The following is a 19,610-nucleotide window of genomic DNA, read 5'->3' on the forward strand; positions in this document are numbered from 1 at the left end:
CCATCATCCCCAACCGCCCCCCCGCCGGCCCATCACCTTGTTGTTGATGCTCCCAAGGCTCTGCCCTTGGCTCCAGCCGCTGTCTCCACCCCTGTCCCTATGATGTCTCAGAGTGTCCTCTGTCCCCTGCTCCATTGTTTGGCTCAAGAGGTTCCTATTGCAGCCACAGATCTAAATCTGGGGCTTGTCTTAGTGGCCAGGGAGGTGCCAGGGATGTGGACCTGATTCCCAAGCTGCTCTGGCCCCTCTGGGAGCAGACGCCCCTGCCATGCCCTGTTGGTCCCCAGGGACCAGCTTCCAGAGGGTGATTCCTGAGGACGGGGCTGCGGCACAGGCTCCCGGGCAGGTGCGGCGGCTCATCTTCTGCACGGGAAAGGTGTACTATGACCTGGTGAAGGAGCGGAGCAGCCAGGGCCTGGACCAGCACGTGGCCATCACACGCCTGGAGCAGGTGCGCCCGAGCCCCTCAACTGCTCAGAGTGACGAGCAAGGTCATATCGCCAGCCCCCTGGCTCTGGGCAGCGTGCCAGGGCTGGGGCCAGTGAGGGAAGCGGTGGCTGCTCTCCTGGGGGCCTGGCTGTGCGCATGCCCCCCTCCCCCTAGCTATTCCCTTCTTTCTCCCTGTCTGTCCCAGATCTCTCCATTCCCCTTTGACCTGATCAAGCGAGAGGCAGAGAAGTACCCAGGCGCAGAGCTGGTGTGGTGCCAGGAGGAGCACAAGAACATGGGCTACTACGACTACATCAGCCCGCGCTTCATGACCATCCTGGGCCGAGCGCGGCCCATATGGTACAAGGCTGGGTGCAAGGGGTTGCCCGCCATTTACCCCGCACGTCTGCCAGGCCTGAGGCTCTGGGGGCTTGAGGCCCCATCCTGGCTCTGCCCACCCCATTTGCTGTGTGACCCAGCACTGGCCACTGCCCTTCTCTGGGCTGCATTGGAAACTGAGGAGTTGGGCCCCATAGTCCCTGCTGGCTCTGTGACTGTCAGTGACAGATCAGCTTCCCCATCAGGGATCCTCTCTAATACGGCCTTATGGAGGGGAAACCTTTGTGTTTGTTCTGCAGCCAGAACTGAACTAGAGAACCTCCTGCGTGTCTCAAATCTCCTACCTTTGATCTTAGGCCAGTGACTTGGCCCCTTGGAACCTCAGGCTCTTGGTTTCTGCAGCTGGATTAGGCCCGGTGCAGTCCTGGGGTAGCAGCAGGGCCAGGCTCAGCCCTCCCCTTAGCTTGACTCTCCTCCCCCAGGTATGTTGGCCGAGACCCAGCAGCTGCACCAGCCACAGGAAACAGGAACACTCACCTGGTGTCTCTGAAGAAGTTTCTGGATACTGCCTTCAATCTCCAGGCCTTTGAGGGCAAGACATTTTAGAGCCTGCCTGGGTCTTGCTGTGGGGTTGTTGAGGACACCAGGGACATTAGGGGCTGGCTGGCTCTTCTGCCCAGGAGAGGGACTGTCAGGGGCCCCAAGATAAAACATACCCATGCAGTGATTGAGGCCAAAGAGTAGGTACCGCTGGCTTCGGTATTATGCCACCTTGGGCCTTTGTGTTTATTTCAGAATCTCTTAGGGCTGAGAAAGCCAGAGGGGTCTGATAGACGGGCTGTAGTTGTAGAGTGTTTCCCCAGCCTCCCGGGTCTCGCTGGAGTGTTTGTGTGGCTTCTCCGTCTGTGTTGTTCATGCCTCTGCAGACAGCCAGCCACCCAGGAGCCCGTGTCTCTGGTCTCTTTCTCCCAGCCTGGTAGATTTGACGGCCGCTCACCTTGTTCTTGTTCGTCTGTGGATTCAAGAACTGTTCTCTTTTGTGCTCTTAGAAATAGAGATTTTAGCAATAACAACCAGGTGAAGCAAAACCATGCCAAGTGATTTATACGTGCTCTGTTTTATGGGGTGTGTCATAATAAAATATGTCAGCTTCTGTGTGAAATACAGCCAAGGCTCACATGTACCAAAGTAGAAAACCAAATAACAGAGAAATTAGAAAATGCTTAAGGGAGACTTCCTGTTGTCACTTCATGTTGTAAAGTTGGGGGAAGAGACAGATGGTTTAGAGATGGTAAGGGATGGGGAGAAAGAAAAACGAAACATGTAGGGGATAAATATCTGCCTCCTGTGGCCAGATTTTCCTTTGAGCACCAGGCGATGTTTGCAGATCTGTCGGCATTGCCAGTCTTTAGCCTTTCGTTGGTTTTGCTTCCCTGCAAAGATGCTGGGGAAGCAGCAGCACAGGAGGGATGTTTTGCTTTCTGCAAATCATTTATTCCCTGCTCCCCTTCTCAGAGCACTTCCTCTGTGCTAGACGCTGGGACCCAGGGTGAAAGAAACGTGTGTCTTGGAGCCCAGCACGGGAGATGGGTAAACGGTTTACAGTTGGCCCTCCATATCCCTCCTGTGGGGGGTTCCACATCCACAGATGCAAAAATACTTGGGGAAAAAAATTCCAGAAAGTTCCAAAAAGCAAACTATGTTACATGGCATTTACATTGTATTTACAACTATTTTCCTGGCATTTATACTGTATTCGGTATTGTAAGTAATCTAGAGATGAGTTAAAAGTACATGGGAGGATGTGTGTAGGTTGCATGCAAATGCTATACCATTTTATACGAGAGACTTGAGCATCCGTGGAGTTTGGTATCTTCAGGGAGGTCCTGGAACCAATCCCCCATGGATACCGAGGGACTGCTGTCATTCACTGAATTGTGGGTTATGTTGGAGGTAAGTGCAGAGGGCTGTGGAAGTCAGGGAAGTCTCCCTAGAGATGATGGTGTTTGAAGAAAGAGTTCTATAGGACAACTGGGAGAGATGAGCCTCTTATAGAGCAGACCTGGAAATACTGATCATGGGGTTAGGGTGGGGCACCCTAAAGAAAAACATCAACCTGAAGTTGGAGGATAGGGTGTTAAAATTCCATCTGCTCAAGTACAGCTTATTGGGGTACACGCTGAATCACACTGCAGGAGTGTTCTAAGTGACATAAAGTAAAAGTAATTATAGCTGCCACTTATAGGATGTGTGTCCTGGGCCCTCTGCTGGGTGTTTTGCATATATTACTAAATATTCTTTAACCTTCACCATGGCTTTGCGTGCTGGGAATAAGCCCATTTTATAGATGAGGAAATCAGAGTTCACATGAATTTGCAAATAATTTCATGTGAACCTTGAAGTTGAGGGTCACTCGCCAAGTCGACTTGGCCTCTGTGAGGCTACACTGCTTCCCTTGGGAAATAACCTCTTCCCATAGCATGTATTCTTGGCCCTGTGGAAATCTAGCGGTCTGGGGTCTCTCCCTGCAGTTGGGCTGTGGCAGTGAGCGGGGATGCATCGCATGAGGTGCCTGGGCTCGTAAGGAGCCCTCATGCTCTGGAGTTGGATGGTTGGTGCGTCCTGCCCTACTACACACTGCACCTTCCTCACGCTCTGTGTAGGGAGGCTGCAGACAGGCTGGTGGGGACCAATTGCTGGGGTCGCCAAACTGAAGAAAACCAAACACATGAAACGAGGGCTCCAAACTCTACAAAGATAATAACTAACACTGGGAAGTAAAATGGAGCTCATGGAACAAAGGCTTTATATGAACTGTTATAACTTCAGAGGGCAAGGAAGATCTTGCTTCTACGAAACAGTAACAGACTATTAAAAAAAAAAATCAGATGTTTAGAAAATACCAAATATTGCCAAAACAAAGACCTCAATAGATGGGCTGAATGAGTTCTTTCATTGTAAGCCACAGAAATGACCCCTGGAATTTGTACGTAGGAAGCCTGGGAGACAGCTCATGGGGTGGAGGGATGTGACCCGAATAGATCTGGGGATCTAGACAATAGAAACTAATGGAAAGCCTGGTCCATGCTGTTCGGAAGATGAATTCTTAGATTTCTAATCATGTTCAGTCATTTTGTTACTATCCTTAAGAGTTAAATTCTAGGAAAGAATGTCTGATTGGCATTTCTTGGGCCATCCATATCTTTCTTGGAGTATTTTGATTGACAGCCTATCCAAGACTGTGTGCAATGAATGGAAGAGGAACTTGAAAATAAACTTGGGGTGTGGATTCCAGGAGGTGAGAATATGGATGTTGGGCAGAACAAACTATAGATGCCCACTCTACTTACTCTGCCACAAAGTAGGTGTGAGAACAATAACAGCTGATATTTATCAAGTACTTACTATGTGCCAGTCGCTGTTCTTGGTCTCTTCCACCTAATTACACCTCTGAACTCTCACTGCGCCACATGAGACATGTATTACTTTCGTGCTACCCGTTAAGATGTTGAGGCTCAGAGAGGCTGAGTAATTTTCCTAAGGTCGCATAGTTGGGATTCACATTCAGTTGGTTGGGGTCTAGTGTCCTTATCCTGAGCCACTGAGCCGCAGTTACCTCTGGACTCAGGTGCTTCTTCATAAGGTTGATTGAGAATTAAGTGAGGCGGTATGGACAGAGCACCAGACACAGTGGTCAGTCCATGATGGTTGTTCAGTGTCTAACCACGTTGGTCAGTGTGGGTCCAGTTGGGGCTCGTTGGGTTTTCTCCATATGTGGGGAGTGAGAGGAGGCAATGGGAGCTGTTTTTCCTTTGAATAACGAAGGAAACTTTCATAATAAGAGGGAATTCTCAAAAATTGGAGGCCAGAGTTGAATTGTGTTACAAATTATGTCTCCCATTCTGTTTGTCACCTCTCTTTCCAGCTGAAGTGCAAAGTGAAAATCACTCTGCAGTCATTTCCTTCTCAGAACTGCTGGACCCAAAAGAAAGGTCAAAGAAAACAGACGCTGCTGTTTTACTGCAGAGGATCTTAAAAACCAAACTTCATCTTTTTCCTGATGGGAAAAGTAATATATGTCCTTTGAGTAATAAAGAGACATTCCAGATAATAATAAAGCATAATAATCCCTAACATTTATTGATGGCTTCACAGTGTGCCAGGATCTGAGCTCTGCTCCTTTTGTTCTTTCATTTTTATCCTCATAATAGTCACATGAGGAAGATGTTATTACCACCCCCATTTTATAGAGGAGAAAACTGAGAATTGTGGGGTTGAGTAATTTCTCAGCCACACAGATCCCAAGAGGGGCATTAGTATTTACACCCCGGCTCTGAATCTCCACCCTGAACTGTGCACATTGTGTTGGCGACAAAACAGCCATCTTTTTTTTTTTTTCCTGTGTCCCCATTCCATAAGTTGACACACATACTTCACTTTGGCCAACCTTCAAAGCATTTTCTCAAACATACATGTGCCCAGGGTTGTGTTCAGTCAAGAGATTGGGGGTGGGGGGCCTTTTTTGCTGGGATCTTACAGCCTGTAGAAATATGTGCTTGGACCACCAAGGGCGCTATCCGGGCTGCGTCTCTGCACGCCAGGGCGGGCATCACTCATGCTGCGAGCAAATCAAGCCGCCTGGAAAACAACAATCACCACGACAAACTGAACAAGTTGGGAGATGGAGTGATTTTCCCAAACATATCACTGTTAATGATCGTTTTTCTCAGGAAAGACTCCACAACATATACTCCTGTTTCTTTGCCAAAAGCCCTAACATGTTCTGACACCTTCTCCACGTCTGATGAAGTGAGTCCCGGTGTTCCCGACCACCTGTGCTCTCTCTCTCTCTTCCCCACCAGCACACAGCTCGGCCACGCTGTTTTCTGAGCTTCATCTGGGTCACGAAGGCAGACTGGGCTTGAGTCCTGACTGCCCAGCAGCCTTGTGGCCGGGGGCAAGTTGCTTCACTCTCTGAAACTGTTTTTAAGGCTCCAGATAGCAGGCTTGGTAGCCGGGCAGTCTGCTGAGAACTCATTAACATACATGAAGAACGAGGCATAGTTTCCTAGCTCAGAACAGCTGACCCAGGGAAGCCCTGCAGCCTGCAGCCCATCTTTTGTCTGGAATTGAGACAAGGAAGAGGAGTTTGCTGCCTGAGGAGAAAACAGGAAAGTGTGTGCTTCTGCCAGGAGGGTGAGGTGTGGGGTGATGGCGAGGGCCGTGAGGAAGACTGAAATCCCTTCCTGGGAGTATGTGATAGAAGCCCTCTCCCCTCTCCCGAGGGAAGCTTCCATAAATCCAACTTTGTGCGGGACTCCCTCTAGGCAGGTGGATTTATTTGCGGGCGCCCTAAGAGGAGGATGAGGTGAGTGCTAACAGCTCCTGCAGGGGTGAGGGGGGTGATTCAGGTCCCAGACTGGAGCGGGGGTCCCCGGAGCTGCAGCGAGCTGCCTCAGGTCCCAAAGGCCCTCCAGCTGCTCTGAGCCGTGGCTGGTTTAATCTTGGTGAGCACCCCCGTTGTGTTTGGTGGCTGATCTAGTGAAAAACGTTTTGGTTCCAGGTGACAGGAAACCTAACTCACACTGGCCTAAGAAAAGCCAGTCACACTCGCCTGGGTGGTGTCGTGCTCTGATTAGCCGGACACGAGTTTTCAGCTGCAGCAGAGCAGAGTTTGGCTTCCCAGTGGAACCAAGAGTAGGGGAGAGGTGGAGCCCTAACGACAGGGCTGTTCCTGGAAGAAGGTGGAAGGGAAGCCGCAGAAGTGAACAGCCACTGCCCACCACAGTGGCCAAAGGAGAGAGCCAAGTCTTCTGTGCTCCACGGACCCAGAGGTTTTCCAGCTACCAAGAGCCCAGGGAGACAGTTTTCTCTAGCAGATCAGCTGATCCCCAGAGGGAGATGCTAAGAAATTGTCAGCAACAGTTTGTACTAAGCACGTTTCTCCAAGGCATTTAAGCAATTTCCAACATGCTTTGTTAAGCGAGAATGCCACACTGCCCCTTCAGTAAGGGTTGATTGCTGGTATCTGAGCCTCCTGTTGTCGACCAACGTGTCGTTGAGAGCTCACTGGGTGACGCTTGCTGTGCGCCAGGCTCTGGGGCAAGAGGCACAGAGAATTGAAAGAGGACATGGCTGCTGCTTTGAGGAGCTCTGTGACCCTCTTAGGAGACAGACACACGCGGATACAAGGTGCCAGGCATTTGTTCAGAGCCAGTGGAGGATGAGGGCTGCAGGAGACTAGAGAAGGGAGCCCACCAGGCTGTTGGGAGAGACAAGGATGAGGAAAGATGAGCCATTTGAGTTGGGCAGCATTTACCAGGTGAAGTAGGGCATGACAGGAGTGCAAAGGCTTATAGACCAGGAGGGCCTGGTCTGGTCACTTAGGGCTGTGGAGTGGACAGTGGGCAAGTGGAGAGGTGAGTGAGGCCTATATCATAAAGGACTCTGATGCCCGGCTGAAGAGTTTAGGCTTTATCCTGAAGCCATGTAGGGACGTTTCAGTCCGGGTTCAAGCTGTGAGCCACAGAGCTGACTCTGGCTGAGACAGATTCAAAAGAAAATGTGAGAGGGGAAGCCAGGGAGCTCAAAGAATTGCCAGGAAGTCTGGGAACGCAGGCTGGACTAAAAACAGGGACAAGGGGACTTCCCTGGTGGCGCAGTTAAGAATCCACCTGCCAATGCAGGGGACAAAGGTTCGAGCCCTTGTCCGGGAAGATCCCACATGCCGTGGAGCAACTAAGCCAGTGCGCCACAACTACTGAGCCTGCGATCTAGAGCCAGTGAGCCACAACTGTGGAGCCCGCGTTCCACAGCTACTGAAGCCCACGCACCTAGAGCCTGTGCTCTGCAACAAGAGAAGCCACCGCAATGAGAAGCCCGCGCACCACAACCAAGAGTACCCCCTGCTCGCCGCAACTAGAGAAAGCCTGCGCACAGCAACGAAGACCCAACACAGCCAAAAATAAATAAAAAAATAAATTTATAAAGGAAAAAAAAAAAGAAAACAGGGACAAGGGGAGCCAGAGGAACAGCTCAAGTCACACAACAAAACAGGCCTGGGAGGACCCCATGGCTGTGGCTGCTGAAATGGCAGCCTGCACCACATGCCTCATTGGATGCTGGATGCTGTGGTTGGCATGACTGCCTGGATGACTCCAGAAACTGGGCTAGCTGCCACAACTGTAGCCACAGAACACCTTATCCATTCTCTCTTCATCCTTGTGCCAAGAGCTCTAGAGTCAAGGTCTGGGGAAGGTGCATCCAACTGCCCAAGTGTGGGTTCCTTGCCCATGGCAACACTCGACTTCCACCAGGGCCCATAGGCGGAGAGACCCCCAAGCACACCATGATGATGGACAGCCAAAAAAAACCCATAAAATATTCACAGGGAAGAAACAGGGTCTGATTTATACTTTAGAAAGATTATTTCAGCAGCAATGTAGAGTGGTTTTCAGGAGGAGATAATGGAGACAGAATAACAAGATAAGAATCTAGTGAAATAGTCTAGGCAAGAGATGTTGAAATCCCAAACTAGGGCAGAAGCACTGGCATTGTCAAGGAAAGGACAGATTAGCGGTGTCTCAGAGGCAGAAACAAGCGAAGATGTTAAAAGAGTAATTGGCTGTCTCCAAGTTTCCAAATTAAGTAGGTTATTGATCATAACTTTAATTATCGAGAGGAATACAGTTGGAGAGATTGAGTTGGGGAGCAGATGTGTTAGGTTTACTGCAGGTTGTCTATGGACATCCCATTGGAGATGTTCAGGAGATGTGGGACAACTATTTGTTTTTGTTTTCGTTTTAGTTACTCAGCTTCTATCTATTCTGGAAACAGATCCTCTATTTTCCTTTTGGGAAACTAACCTCTCTCCCACACAGTCCTTTTGGTTCCAATAGGATTGAGTCCCCCTCCTCTCAGTTCCAGAAGTGAGCATGACCAACCCAAGTCACAGTGATTAATTCAGAAATGGACACAGGACTCAACCTGAGCCAATGAGAGTCAAGCCCTGGGGCTTTTGCTGGAACATTTGGGAAGGTAAAGTTTTCTTCCTGCTAGGGCTGCTATGCAAGTGAAAGGTCAGCCTGAAGCAGCTTGTCATCTTGTCACTACTTTGGGTCAGCTTGCATGAGAATGAAGCCAATTCCAAGAGATGGAGACAGAGTCTGCTGTCACTGATTGAGCACTTGTATCCAACCAAGCTTGAAGCTGTACATGTAGTTTTCAGTTAGACAAACCAATGTACTTCCTATTTTCTTAAGCCAACTGTATTTGGCTTAAGACATTTGAAGGTAAAATTTCCTAACTAGATCACTGGAATTCGGCATCTGGCACTTAGCAAAGAAATCAGGACTGGGAAATGTGTTGGGCAATTATAGCTGAAGCTGTGGATGTGACCTTAGAGAGAAGGGAGAAGAGGACCATGGACAGAACCATGGGGTGAGCCAATATGTGGGCGCTGGTACAGAAATACATTTAGAAACACTTGTAAATACCTTCGCGGTTATAAGCAAACAAGTAATACTGGGACCCTTGTTATAAAGTGCTAATGCTTGTAGCAAATTGAGAAAAGTTTTATTTAGGACAGTTAAAAACACCACGCTGGTTTTGTTTTTTTGTTTTTTATTTCTACAGAAAACTACTGAGACACGATTAGATGTTTTGGAAGCATTTTTCAAAACCAGGGAAAATAGATGTTTCTCTAAGGACAGTTCCCAGGAAGGTATACACTATTCAAATGCCATTGGGCTGCCTGGCATTAGTGCCAGCACCCTCCTCACTTCAGAAAGGACAGTAATCAACAAGTAGTTTGGGATATTTTCCCATTGTGAATTGTGGTCTTTAGTTCATTTAACCCATTTCCCCAGTGATGCTGAATTCCTAATGAATATTTAAACGACTGGAACATTTTAAAGACAAGAATCAGTCAAGCCTTGGAGCCTGATCACCGGCTGCTCTGAGCCTCTTTGGTGTTATTTAGGCTCTTACTTAATTTTGGTGAACTTTGAAATTTGTTGCACAAGCCTGGCTTATTTTATATGACACTTTAACTAGATTATTGTTGTCATCCATTGTTGTTGAAGTAGACTCAAAGGAGGTCGGTTTGGGGAAAATTACAAAAATAGCTCGAGTCTCATTCCAGCAATGGGAGGGGGTGGAGCTGGAATGCTTAGGCTTAGGATGAGGGTTTAGCCCGTAGAGGAGGGCTCAGCTTCCAAACTCAGCCACCTCTCAGCTGTGTGAGAGAGCCTGGTTGAGTCCCTCACCTCCTCTGAGACTCAGTCTTCCCACCCAGTAAGAGAAAATACTGTGAAGGGCTGTATAAGAGTCTTTTGAGGATGAGATGAGATCAGGTGCATCAGGAGGTCAGAACAGTGTATGGCACTTAGCAAGGGCTCAATAATTGACAGATGTCAGTAAAGGAGCTCAGTTTTTGCCTTTTCTTATTTTTTATCGTATACTAATAAAACAGCAAGTACTCATTTTTAAAAAATCAAATAACATAGAAGTATATAAAGTAAAAAGGAAAGTTCCCCTCCTATCTATTTGCCTTGATCGCAGGTGACCCTGGGCAAGATTCCTGACATATTTTTACTTGTGCAAATGTGTACACACACTATACACAGACTGCACAATTGTTCACATGTATATGATGTGGACATCTTTACAAAACCAGCACCTATAGATAGATATAGATAGTATCTCATTCTTTTTAAAGTTGTTCAAATAGTTCGGAGAGAGGAGGTAACTGACTTTTTTTGGTAACGGTTTTATATGTGTATAATTCACATGTCATACAATTCACTCATTTTAAAGTGTACAATTCAATTGTTTTTGGTATATTCATGGACTTGTATAGCTATCACCACAATCAATTACAGGACATTTTCATCATGTCAAAAAGAAACCCCATAGTCTATCAGCCCTTCAATTCTCCACCCTGCTAGCCCCCCAAGTCCGATGCAACCACTAACCTGCTTTCTATCTCTATTGGCTTATTTGGACATTTCATACAAATTGAATCATATAATATGTGGTATTTTATAATTGGCTTACTTCACTTAGCATAAATGTTTTGAAGTTTCTTCCAAGTTGTAGCATGTACCAGTACTTCATTCCTTTTTATGACCAAACAATATTCCATTGTATGGATACATCACATTTTGTTTATCCACTTATCAGTTGATGGACATTTGGGTTGTTTCCAACTTTTGGCTATTATGAGTAAATGTTATGAATATTCATGCACAACTTTTTTGTCAACATATGTTTTCATTGCTCTTGGGAGAGGAATTGCTGGGTAACTCTGTGTTTTAATTTTTTAGGAACGGTCAGACTGTTTTCCAAAGTAGCTGCACCACTTTACTTTCCCACCAACAGTGTATGAGGGTTCTGATTTCTCTATATCCTTACAGAAACTTGTTGACTTTTTGATAATAGCCACCCTAATGCATGTGAGTGATACCTCACTGTAGTTTTGATTTCCATTTCCCTGATGACTAATGGTGTTGAGCATCTTTTCATATGCTTGTGTCAGCCATTTGTATATCTTCTTTGAAGAAATGTCTATTCAGATCCTTTCTCCATTTTAAAACTGGGTTATTTGGTTTCTTTTATTATTGAATTGTAAGAATCCTGTATGTATTCTAGATACAAGTCCTTTAACAGATGTATGATTAAAAATTTTTTCCTCCCATTTCTGTAGGTTGTCTTTTCACTTTCTTGATGCTATCCTTTGAAAGACAGAAGTTTTTAATTTTGATGAAGTCTAATTTATTTTTTGGTTTTGTTGCTTGTGTGTTTGGTGTCATATCTAAGAAACCATTGCCTTATCCAGGGTCATGAGGATTTACCGTTGTATTTTCTTCTAAGAGTTTTATAGTTTTGGCTCTTACATATGTGTCTTTCATCTATTTTGAGTTATTTTTGTATACAGTGTGAAGTCAGGATCAAACTTCATTCTTTTGCATGTGCTGTCCTGTTGTCCCAGCACCATCTCTTGAGGTAACTAATTTTTGGATCTTCCTCCATATACTGAATTCTCTCTTTAGTTCAGAGAGTCTTTCAGTTGATTCTTGTTTCTTGTGTTGTCAACAGCCCTCTGCTCTGCTGTGATCTGGTTTCTCTGTCAATCTAAACCTAACTACTTTATTTTTTAAACGTTATTTATGTAATTTTTATTTAATGTTATTGTATAATAAAATATACAAATTTAAATTTAAATACAAATTTAAAAGGTAAAAAAGGTGTCTAGTGAAGCAGTCTCCCTCTCACTGCTGTCTCTCTGCTACCCCAAGCGTGTTTCTTGGTATTTTATGCAGATTCAATGTATATACATATATTCTTTCTCTTTTTTAAAAAAAAATTATTTATTTATTTTTATTTATGGCTGTGTTGGGTCTTCGTGTCTGTGCGAGGGCTTTTTCCAGTCGTGGCAAGCGGGGGCCACTCTTCATCGCGGTGCGCAGGCCTCTCACTATCGCGGCCTCTCTTGTTGTGGAGCACAGGCTCCAGATGCGCAGGCTCAGTAATTGTGGCTCATGGGCCCAGCCGCTCCGCGGCATGTGGGATCTTCCCGGACCAGGGGTCGAACCCGTGTTCCCTGCATTGGCAGGCAGATTCTCAACCACTGCGCCACCAGGGAAGCCCTCTTTCTCTTTTTTTTTCACAAATAGTAACAGTATGTACTTTTCTGAGCCATATTTTTCATGCCTTTTTGGACTTAAATAATATATCTTGGTGACTGCTTCATAACAGTGCTCCAAAAATATCTCTCGGTCTTTTTACAGGATGCACAGGTTTCCGCTGCTTGAATGAACTGTGGTTTATTTAACCGATCCCTTGTTAGTGGATATGGGGCAGCTTCCAGTCTTTTCTTATTACAAGCCATGCTGTAAAGAATTTTTGTTCATGTAGAAATTTGTATTTGCAGATGTATATATTCAGGATAAGAGGAATCTATTGAATCAAAAGAGATATGCTTTAAATTTTTGACAAATATTGCCTGATACCTCTGCAGACATTTTATCAATTTACACTGCTGCCAGCAACGCATGAAGGTCTATTTCCCACATCCTTGCCAACATGGAATGCTGTCTCATTTTTTTGATTTAATATCTCATTTTTGATTTGCATTGATCTTATTATGAGTGAGGTTAAACATCTTTTCCTTGTTAAGGACCATTTATATTTCCTTTTCTGTGAATTGTCTGTTCATGTCCTTTGCCTTTTTTCTGTTGGGTTGTTAATCTTTTTCTTATTGATTTGTGGAAGCTCTGTATAGATTAAAGATATGAGTTGAAAATGCCTTTCCCTATCTGTATTTTAATGTCATTTGCATTTTGATGTCATTTGCATTTTTTAAAACACAAAATCGTTTTTATTCTTGTTGAGTTAAATTTATCCATTTGTTTGTCTATGTCTTTGGGTTTTGAGTCATACTTAGAAAGGCCTTCTTCACTTCAAGTTTATAAAAATTTTCAAGTATGTGACTTTATTTACTACATCTAAATGTTTGATCCATCAGGAATTTATTCTGGGATAAGGTTAGGGGAATCCAGCTTTCCTCCAGATGGCTATCCCATTGTCTAACAACATTTTCAGAGGAAGCACTCTTTTTTACTAATTTGGAAAGCCCTTTATCATACCCTACATTCCTCTGTTTGTCGATTTCAGATTTCTATTCTGTTTTTGACTACTATCGCTTGTTTATATTTCAATATAAACTTTAGAATCAGTTTTTCTTGTTTCCAAAAAACGCTGTTGGCATTTTAATTGGGCTAACATTACATTTCTAGATTAACTTAGGGAGAGTTGTTTTTTTTTTTTTCTTGGCCACGCTGCTCGGCTTGCGGGATCTTAGTTCCCCAACCAGGGATCGAACCCGGGGCTCCGGCAGTGAAAACACCAAGTCCTAACCACTGGACCACCAGGGAATTCCCGAGAGTAGATATTTTGTGATGAGTCTGCCTCAGTATTTAGGAGGAGGAAGGAGATACGAGGAGAGGGGCTTTTGAACTACCTAGAAACGTTCCCAGACCTACAACACTCAGCTTGTCCCAAGACCTGGCACCGTAATCCTTCAGTGATGACTGAGACCCCTTTAATAGATACAGGAGATGTCTGGTGAGCATCTATTTTGTGCCAGCATGTGGCTGAGGTTTCTAGTCACCCCACATTAGCTGTACTCCTCATCTTCTCTAGTAATAAGGTGTTTTAGTGCATGTTGCTGCTTGGCTGAACATCTTCATTTCCTGGTCCCTTTTGGCCATGTAAATGCAGGATCATATGGGGCTTCTGAGAATTCTTCTTAAAGAGAAGGGCAAACCCTTTCTATTGCTCCTTCCTCTTTCTGGCTGCTTGCAACACAAGCCTGATGGCTGCAAATCAGTAGCCCTCGTGGACTAGGAGGCTCCGTGCTAAGATGGGTGGAGGGGTGAGGTGGGTGGATTCGGGATCTCTGGTGACTGAGGAACAGCCACAGTCTGGACTTCTGTGTTAGTCAGGATTCTCCAGAGACACACAACCAATAGGAGATATCTATCTGTATCTGTATCTATATCTATTTCTTTATCTATATCTGTTTATATATATGTGTGTGTGTGTGTATATATATAGCGAGAGAGAGAGAAATTTATTATAAAGAATTGGATCACATGATTATGGAGGTTGAGAAGTCCCACAATCTACTGTCTGCAGGCTGGAGACCCAGGAAAGCCAGTGGTGTAGCTCCAGTCTGAGTGCAGGAGAAGAAGATGTCCTGGCTCAGAAGGTCGGGCAGAGACAGCAAATTCTCCCTTCCCCTGCCTTTTTGTTCCATTCAGGCCCTATGCCGATGGGAGGAGGCCCATCCACAGTGGGGAGGGCAATCTGGTTCCCTCAATCTAATGATTCAAATATTAATTTCATCCAGAAGCACTCTCATAGACACTCCCAGAGTAATGTTTCAGCCAATATCTGGGCATCCTGTGTCATGCTGACACATGAAATTAACCATCACAACTTCCCCCTTTTAACTGGTTTCAACCACTGTTAGTTTGTGTTTTCCTTCGATGTGCTGCTGAACTTGACCCCACTCATCCAGAGAACAGGGGCAAAGAGCAGAGAGCTTCTTCCTGGATGAGCTCAGCATGTAGAGGAACAGGGAGAGTGGGGAGAGAAGCAAGCCAGCATCCTCCGTGTGGAATACCACACGGTAGGAAGCGCTGGGGGCTGTACCTGGTGCTGTAGGCGGGAGTGGGGTGGGGGCAGGGAAGGCCTAGAGGAGCACCTGATAGGTGAGTGGGAACCTGAAAACTGAGCAAGGTCTTGTCAACCAGAGAACAAAACAGGGACATTCCGGGAGGTGGAAGCAGCATGAGGAGAAAGGCAGCAAAAAGAGAGACGTTTTGCATTGAGGAACTCTGAAAAGTTTGGGGTTTCTGATCTGGGGTATCCTACACCAGATTGCCCTGTGTGTAGGATAAGGTCTAGGTCAGTGGTAGGACTTAAAAGGCATGAAAAAACATAATGAATTTGGGGAACAACTTGTAGCACAATAGTTCAGAAATATACTTCTAAGTTTAAAATAAAAGTTGAAAAAGAAGCACTGTATAAAAAATCATAGGCGTGGTTCTCAGTCTAGGTTTCCCTGTTCAAAAACACTTGGGGCTTCCCTGGCGGCACAGTGGTTAAGAATCTGCCTGCCAATACAGGGGACATGGGTTCGAGCCCTGGCCCAGGAAGATCTCACATGTCGCAGAGCAACTAAGCCTGTGCGCCACAACTACTGAGCCTGCGCTCTAGAGCCCGCGAGCCACAACTACTGAGCCCCCACGCCACAGCTACTGAAGCCCACACGCCTAGAGCCTGTGCTCCACAACAAGAGAAGCCACTGAAATGAGAAGCCCATGCGCTGCGATGAAGAGTAGCCCCCACTTGCTGCAACTAGAGAAAGCCCGCGTGCAGCAACAAAGACCCAATGCAGCCAATAAATAAATAAAATTAACAAACAAACAAACAAACAAAACACATCAGTAACAGCAGTTCACTTAAGCGCGGGCTCACTCCCCTGGAGAGGGGCAGTACATCGTGTCAGAATCCACAGAAGGGGACCTCCCTGGTGGCTCAGAGGTTAAGAATCCGCCTGCCAGTGCAGGGGACACAGGTCTGAGCCCTGGTCTGGGAAGATCCCGCACGCCGTGGAGCAACTAAGCCCATGTGCCACAACTACTGAGCCTGCACTCTAGATCCTGTGAGCCACAACTACTGAAGCCCTCGTGCCACAACTACTGAAGTCCGCGCACCTAGAGCCCGTGCTCCACAACAAGAGAAGCCACTGCAATGAGAAGCACACGCACCACAACGAAGAGTAACCCCGGGTCACCGCAGCTACAGAATGCCTGCGCGCAGCAACAAAGACCCAACACAGCCATAAATAAATAAATTAACTAATTAAAAACAAAAAAACAAAAAAAGAATCCACAGAAGGTGTCTGCAGGTCAGACATGGCCGAACTCTGATACATTCTCAGGGACATGTGCCTCCCTCTCCAGCCCCCTTTTCCCTCCTCAAGAATCAGCACCTACTTTGCCAGGTAAGAACACTTGCATTGTTTTTTATCCAAAGTAAAAAAGCTAATCATGTAAGTGTGTGTTTTTATTAAACAGATATATATAGAAAGGCAAATAATTTTTATATGCCTAACCCAAAGGCTGCCTGGCTCTTCTTAGCTCATGAGTACAAGTGAAAGATTAGCAACACAAGTCCAAGTCTGTACAGTAGTGTCCTCCCGTGTGGCTGAGGACAAGTCCACACTCTTTTTGTCTGGACAGGGGGTGGGGGGGAACCCCATTGTCTCCCACCTTCTCCGGGCCTCCCCTCCGGCTGGCTTTCCTCCATATTGCCTGGAGTCACCTCCAGCAGGTTCCGGGCCCACTGCCTTCCAAAGCCTCTGCTGCTGCTGTGCCCATCTTGGGGGCCTGCTTCCTTCCCCCTTGCTCTTCTCTCCAGCCCAAGAGTAGACACAGACCGGGAAGGGTAGATCCCTCCCTTAAGTCCCCACATCACAGCTCAGAAGTCCAGAGCTTGCTGGAGGCTCTGGGATAGTTGGTCACACTCATGGGGTACCAGCCGCGGGATACTTTCCTGCCTAACCTCCAACCTACCTCCACGCTGCGGAGACCGGCTTCTCTCATGCTCCAGGACAATGTCCAAGCCCTCTTAGGTTCCTTGGAATCCAGGCCCAAGAACACGAGGCCCAGAGGGAAGGAGCATCCCAGCTCACCTGTCTGGGGATAGCCTTCCTGCCCTGCCCAGGACGACGTAGGGAGGGCAACTCCATTCCATTCACAGGGGAATCCCGCCCTTCCTACAGGGATGTGCTCTTGCCCTAACTCCACTGTAAGACCACTCTTCTCAGAGTGCTGAGGGCTTACGTGGATGGGAATCGCGGAAGCACGTGATAAAATGCAGATCCCTGGGTTCCATTGCTGACTCAGAACTTGGGAATGGAGCCCAGAAACTGCCGACAAGAGATCACAATATCAGTGCATCCCTGGAGTCAGAAGTCTTTGGTCTTAAATATTATATATTGAGGGTGTCAGTAATGCAGGCTAGCCTGAGCTTCCCCCAACCTGTTATTCCTGCATGAAGAGGGGCTTGACACTTACCATTCTTCTGGGTCTCAGCTCTTGACCTCTTCTAAACAGCCGCTCAAACAGGAACACACACTTTCAAAAAGCTCTGTAACCATGCAGGCAAGTGTAGTCCAACACCTCGCTTAGAGAAGGAACATTTGCCATCAGGAGACATGATTTGGGGGGTGCAGTTCTGCCTACAACTGGGTCCCCTCGTACCTGATCACAGGGAACAGTAAGGATTTTTAGGGGCCCAGCTTCTCAAATGTCTTCATTTCAGAGATCAGTAAACAGAGTGTTTGCTTTTCATTTGCATAACCAAATGGTTTCACTAGAACAGAGTAGTGGACACACACCACCATCGTAGACAGGAGGGCTATGGGCCTCATGGAAAGGGTGACCTTGTGATTTACAGGGACAATTACATCCAGACCAAAGGAGTAAACTGAAAGGGTCCCAGGTGAACAGGAACAGATGGTCATCCTGCTAATGGGCCGGGCGCAGTGGTTTTTGTTCTGTGGTTGGCACTGTGTTTTTCCAAAAAATTGAGCCAACACTTTAAAACCAAGAATTTCAAATAAAAATCCAGATTTCTGGCTCTTCTGCAAAAACTGAGGAGATTGGTACCTCCAGGCCCGCCTCCTCCTGCCCAGCAGCAGCGTTGCTGGAGCTGAGCTGTAGCTCCCGCGATGCATGGGCGCCTGCTCCGCAAGGCCATCATAGCTCACTCCCCGTGGTGTCCCCCGGGGGCCAGGTCCAGGGGCGGTCACTGTGCTCTTTGTCCTGCTGTTTCCTTTTACCAGCTTAGTGCCACTCAGCCTGCTCCGTCCCAACTCTGTGGCCTCACAGAGGGTGACCTCTGGCCCCCATGGAGGAGAGCTCGGGTCTCCACCCCAGTCTCAGAGTGTCAGCTCACAGCCAGGACTGGAGCCCCTGATCACACTACTGTACAAGTAACCACAAATAAGACACTTTCGCATGAACTGTTCAAGCAGCTTGGGAAGAAAATTTCTCTGTGCCTTATGCCAGCGACCTGGGGTAGCATTTTCTCGTTTTTCACCTGGATCTGGCCAACTGCGTGTTTCTTCGGGAAACTTGGCACTCACAGGGTGTACACACGTTGTCCCTTGAGTTGTTCCCCCCAACGGTGCCCACAAAGCGCACAAACTGGGGGTGAATGTTTGACGCGGGGGGATTTGAGTGTCAAATCCCAGTATATTTGCTTCTGAGGGTGTTGAGAGTCCTTTGGGGTCCTCCCCATCCTTTCACTGCTCAAATGTCCCAGGAGCTTACCTTGGAAACTGATTTTTGACGCAGTTCTCTTACATATGGCCTTGTCACAAGTTTTGTTTGTCAAGGTTCTAAAGGGTGAACTCACCAAGAGAGCAAGTACAGCCAGCAAGGCCCCAGGCAGCAAGCCCAAGGTGACCCCTAAAAATCTCCATTCTTTAAAAAATTTTTTAAACTAGATGAAAAGAGCTTAGAGAGTCCAAATTTCATCAAAAAACTAAGATACAGCTATGCTTCTAATTTTATTCTGAAAAGACACTTTCTTTACACGTTCCAATAGGGAAGAAATTGATTTGACGTCTTACAAAACTTAGATGTGATTTAATTAAGTGGCACTTTAAAAGCATTAAAAGGCATCCAAATGCCTAGTTTGTTGAAGCATGGAGTGCTTTTGCCTTCAGTTGGGAGCAAGCCATGTTTCCTGTGTCTCTGCAGGGAGATATCTTTTTAAGAAGACGTAAGAGGGAGGCAGAGGAGAAGGATGAGGGCACGTTTCTGCAGACCAAAAAATGATTACATTTCCAAAGACAAAGCTCTTCTTAATGAATGACAGAGAAGAGCTAGGTTATATAGACAGACGACCTCTATGCCGAATTCTTGATTTTATTTTAAATGTTTATTTGAAAAGTACCCTCCTCCCGGACACACACACACACACACACACACACACACTCACACTCATATGCAAAGTAAAAATCAATTCCACCATTGAGAACATTTACAAAAAGGAAGAAATGATAGTCCTGCAGGCCTCCTCCCTCCACTCACCCCACCCATCTCTCCAAGCCTACCGCCCAGAGGTGACCTTGGGGCTTTTTCCAGTAGTGCTGATTCATATATCATTTCATTCTGATCTAACTTGGAACACAGTGTCCTGGGCACAGGATCTCCCAGAAGCTTTCTGCACTTGGTTTTTTCTTAGAACCGTGTGCAACC

The 19,610-nt window shown here is 46.5% G+C and overlaps 1 protein-coding gene across 4 annotated transcripts in view; it reads left to right on the forward strand.

The window, feature by feature from the left end:
• Positions 1-4,817, forward strand: part of OGDHL (oxoglutarate dehydrogenase L) — a 30,144-nt gene extending 25,327 nt beyond the window's left edge. For all 4 annotated transcript variants that reach the window (XM_057531621.1, XM_057531623.1, XM_057531622.1 and 1 more), the window contains 3 exons: positions 288-451; positions 635-789; positions 1,251-4,817. In XM_057531621.1, the coding sequence (XP_057387604.1) occupies positions 288-451; positions 635-789; positions 1,251-1,374 (443 nt within the window). In that variant the 3' untranslated portion in view covers positions 1,375-4,817. The remainder of the gene's footprint in view (positions 1-287; positions 452-634; positions 790-1,250) is intronic.
• Positions 4,818-19,610: the final 14,793 nt, after the last annotated feature.

Source organism: Balaenoptera acutorostrata, chromosome 16 (assembly GCF_949987535.1).
Source record: "Balaenoptera acutorostrata chromosome 16, mBalAcu1.1, whole genome shotgun sequence".
Lineage (NCBI taxonomy): Eukaryota > Metazoa > Chordata > Mammalia > Artiodactyla > Balaenopteridae > Balaenoptera > Balaenoptera acutorostrata.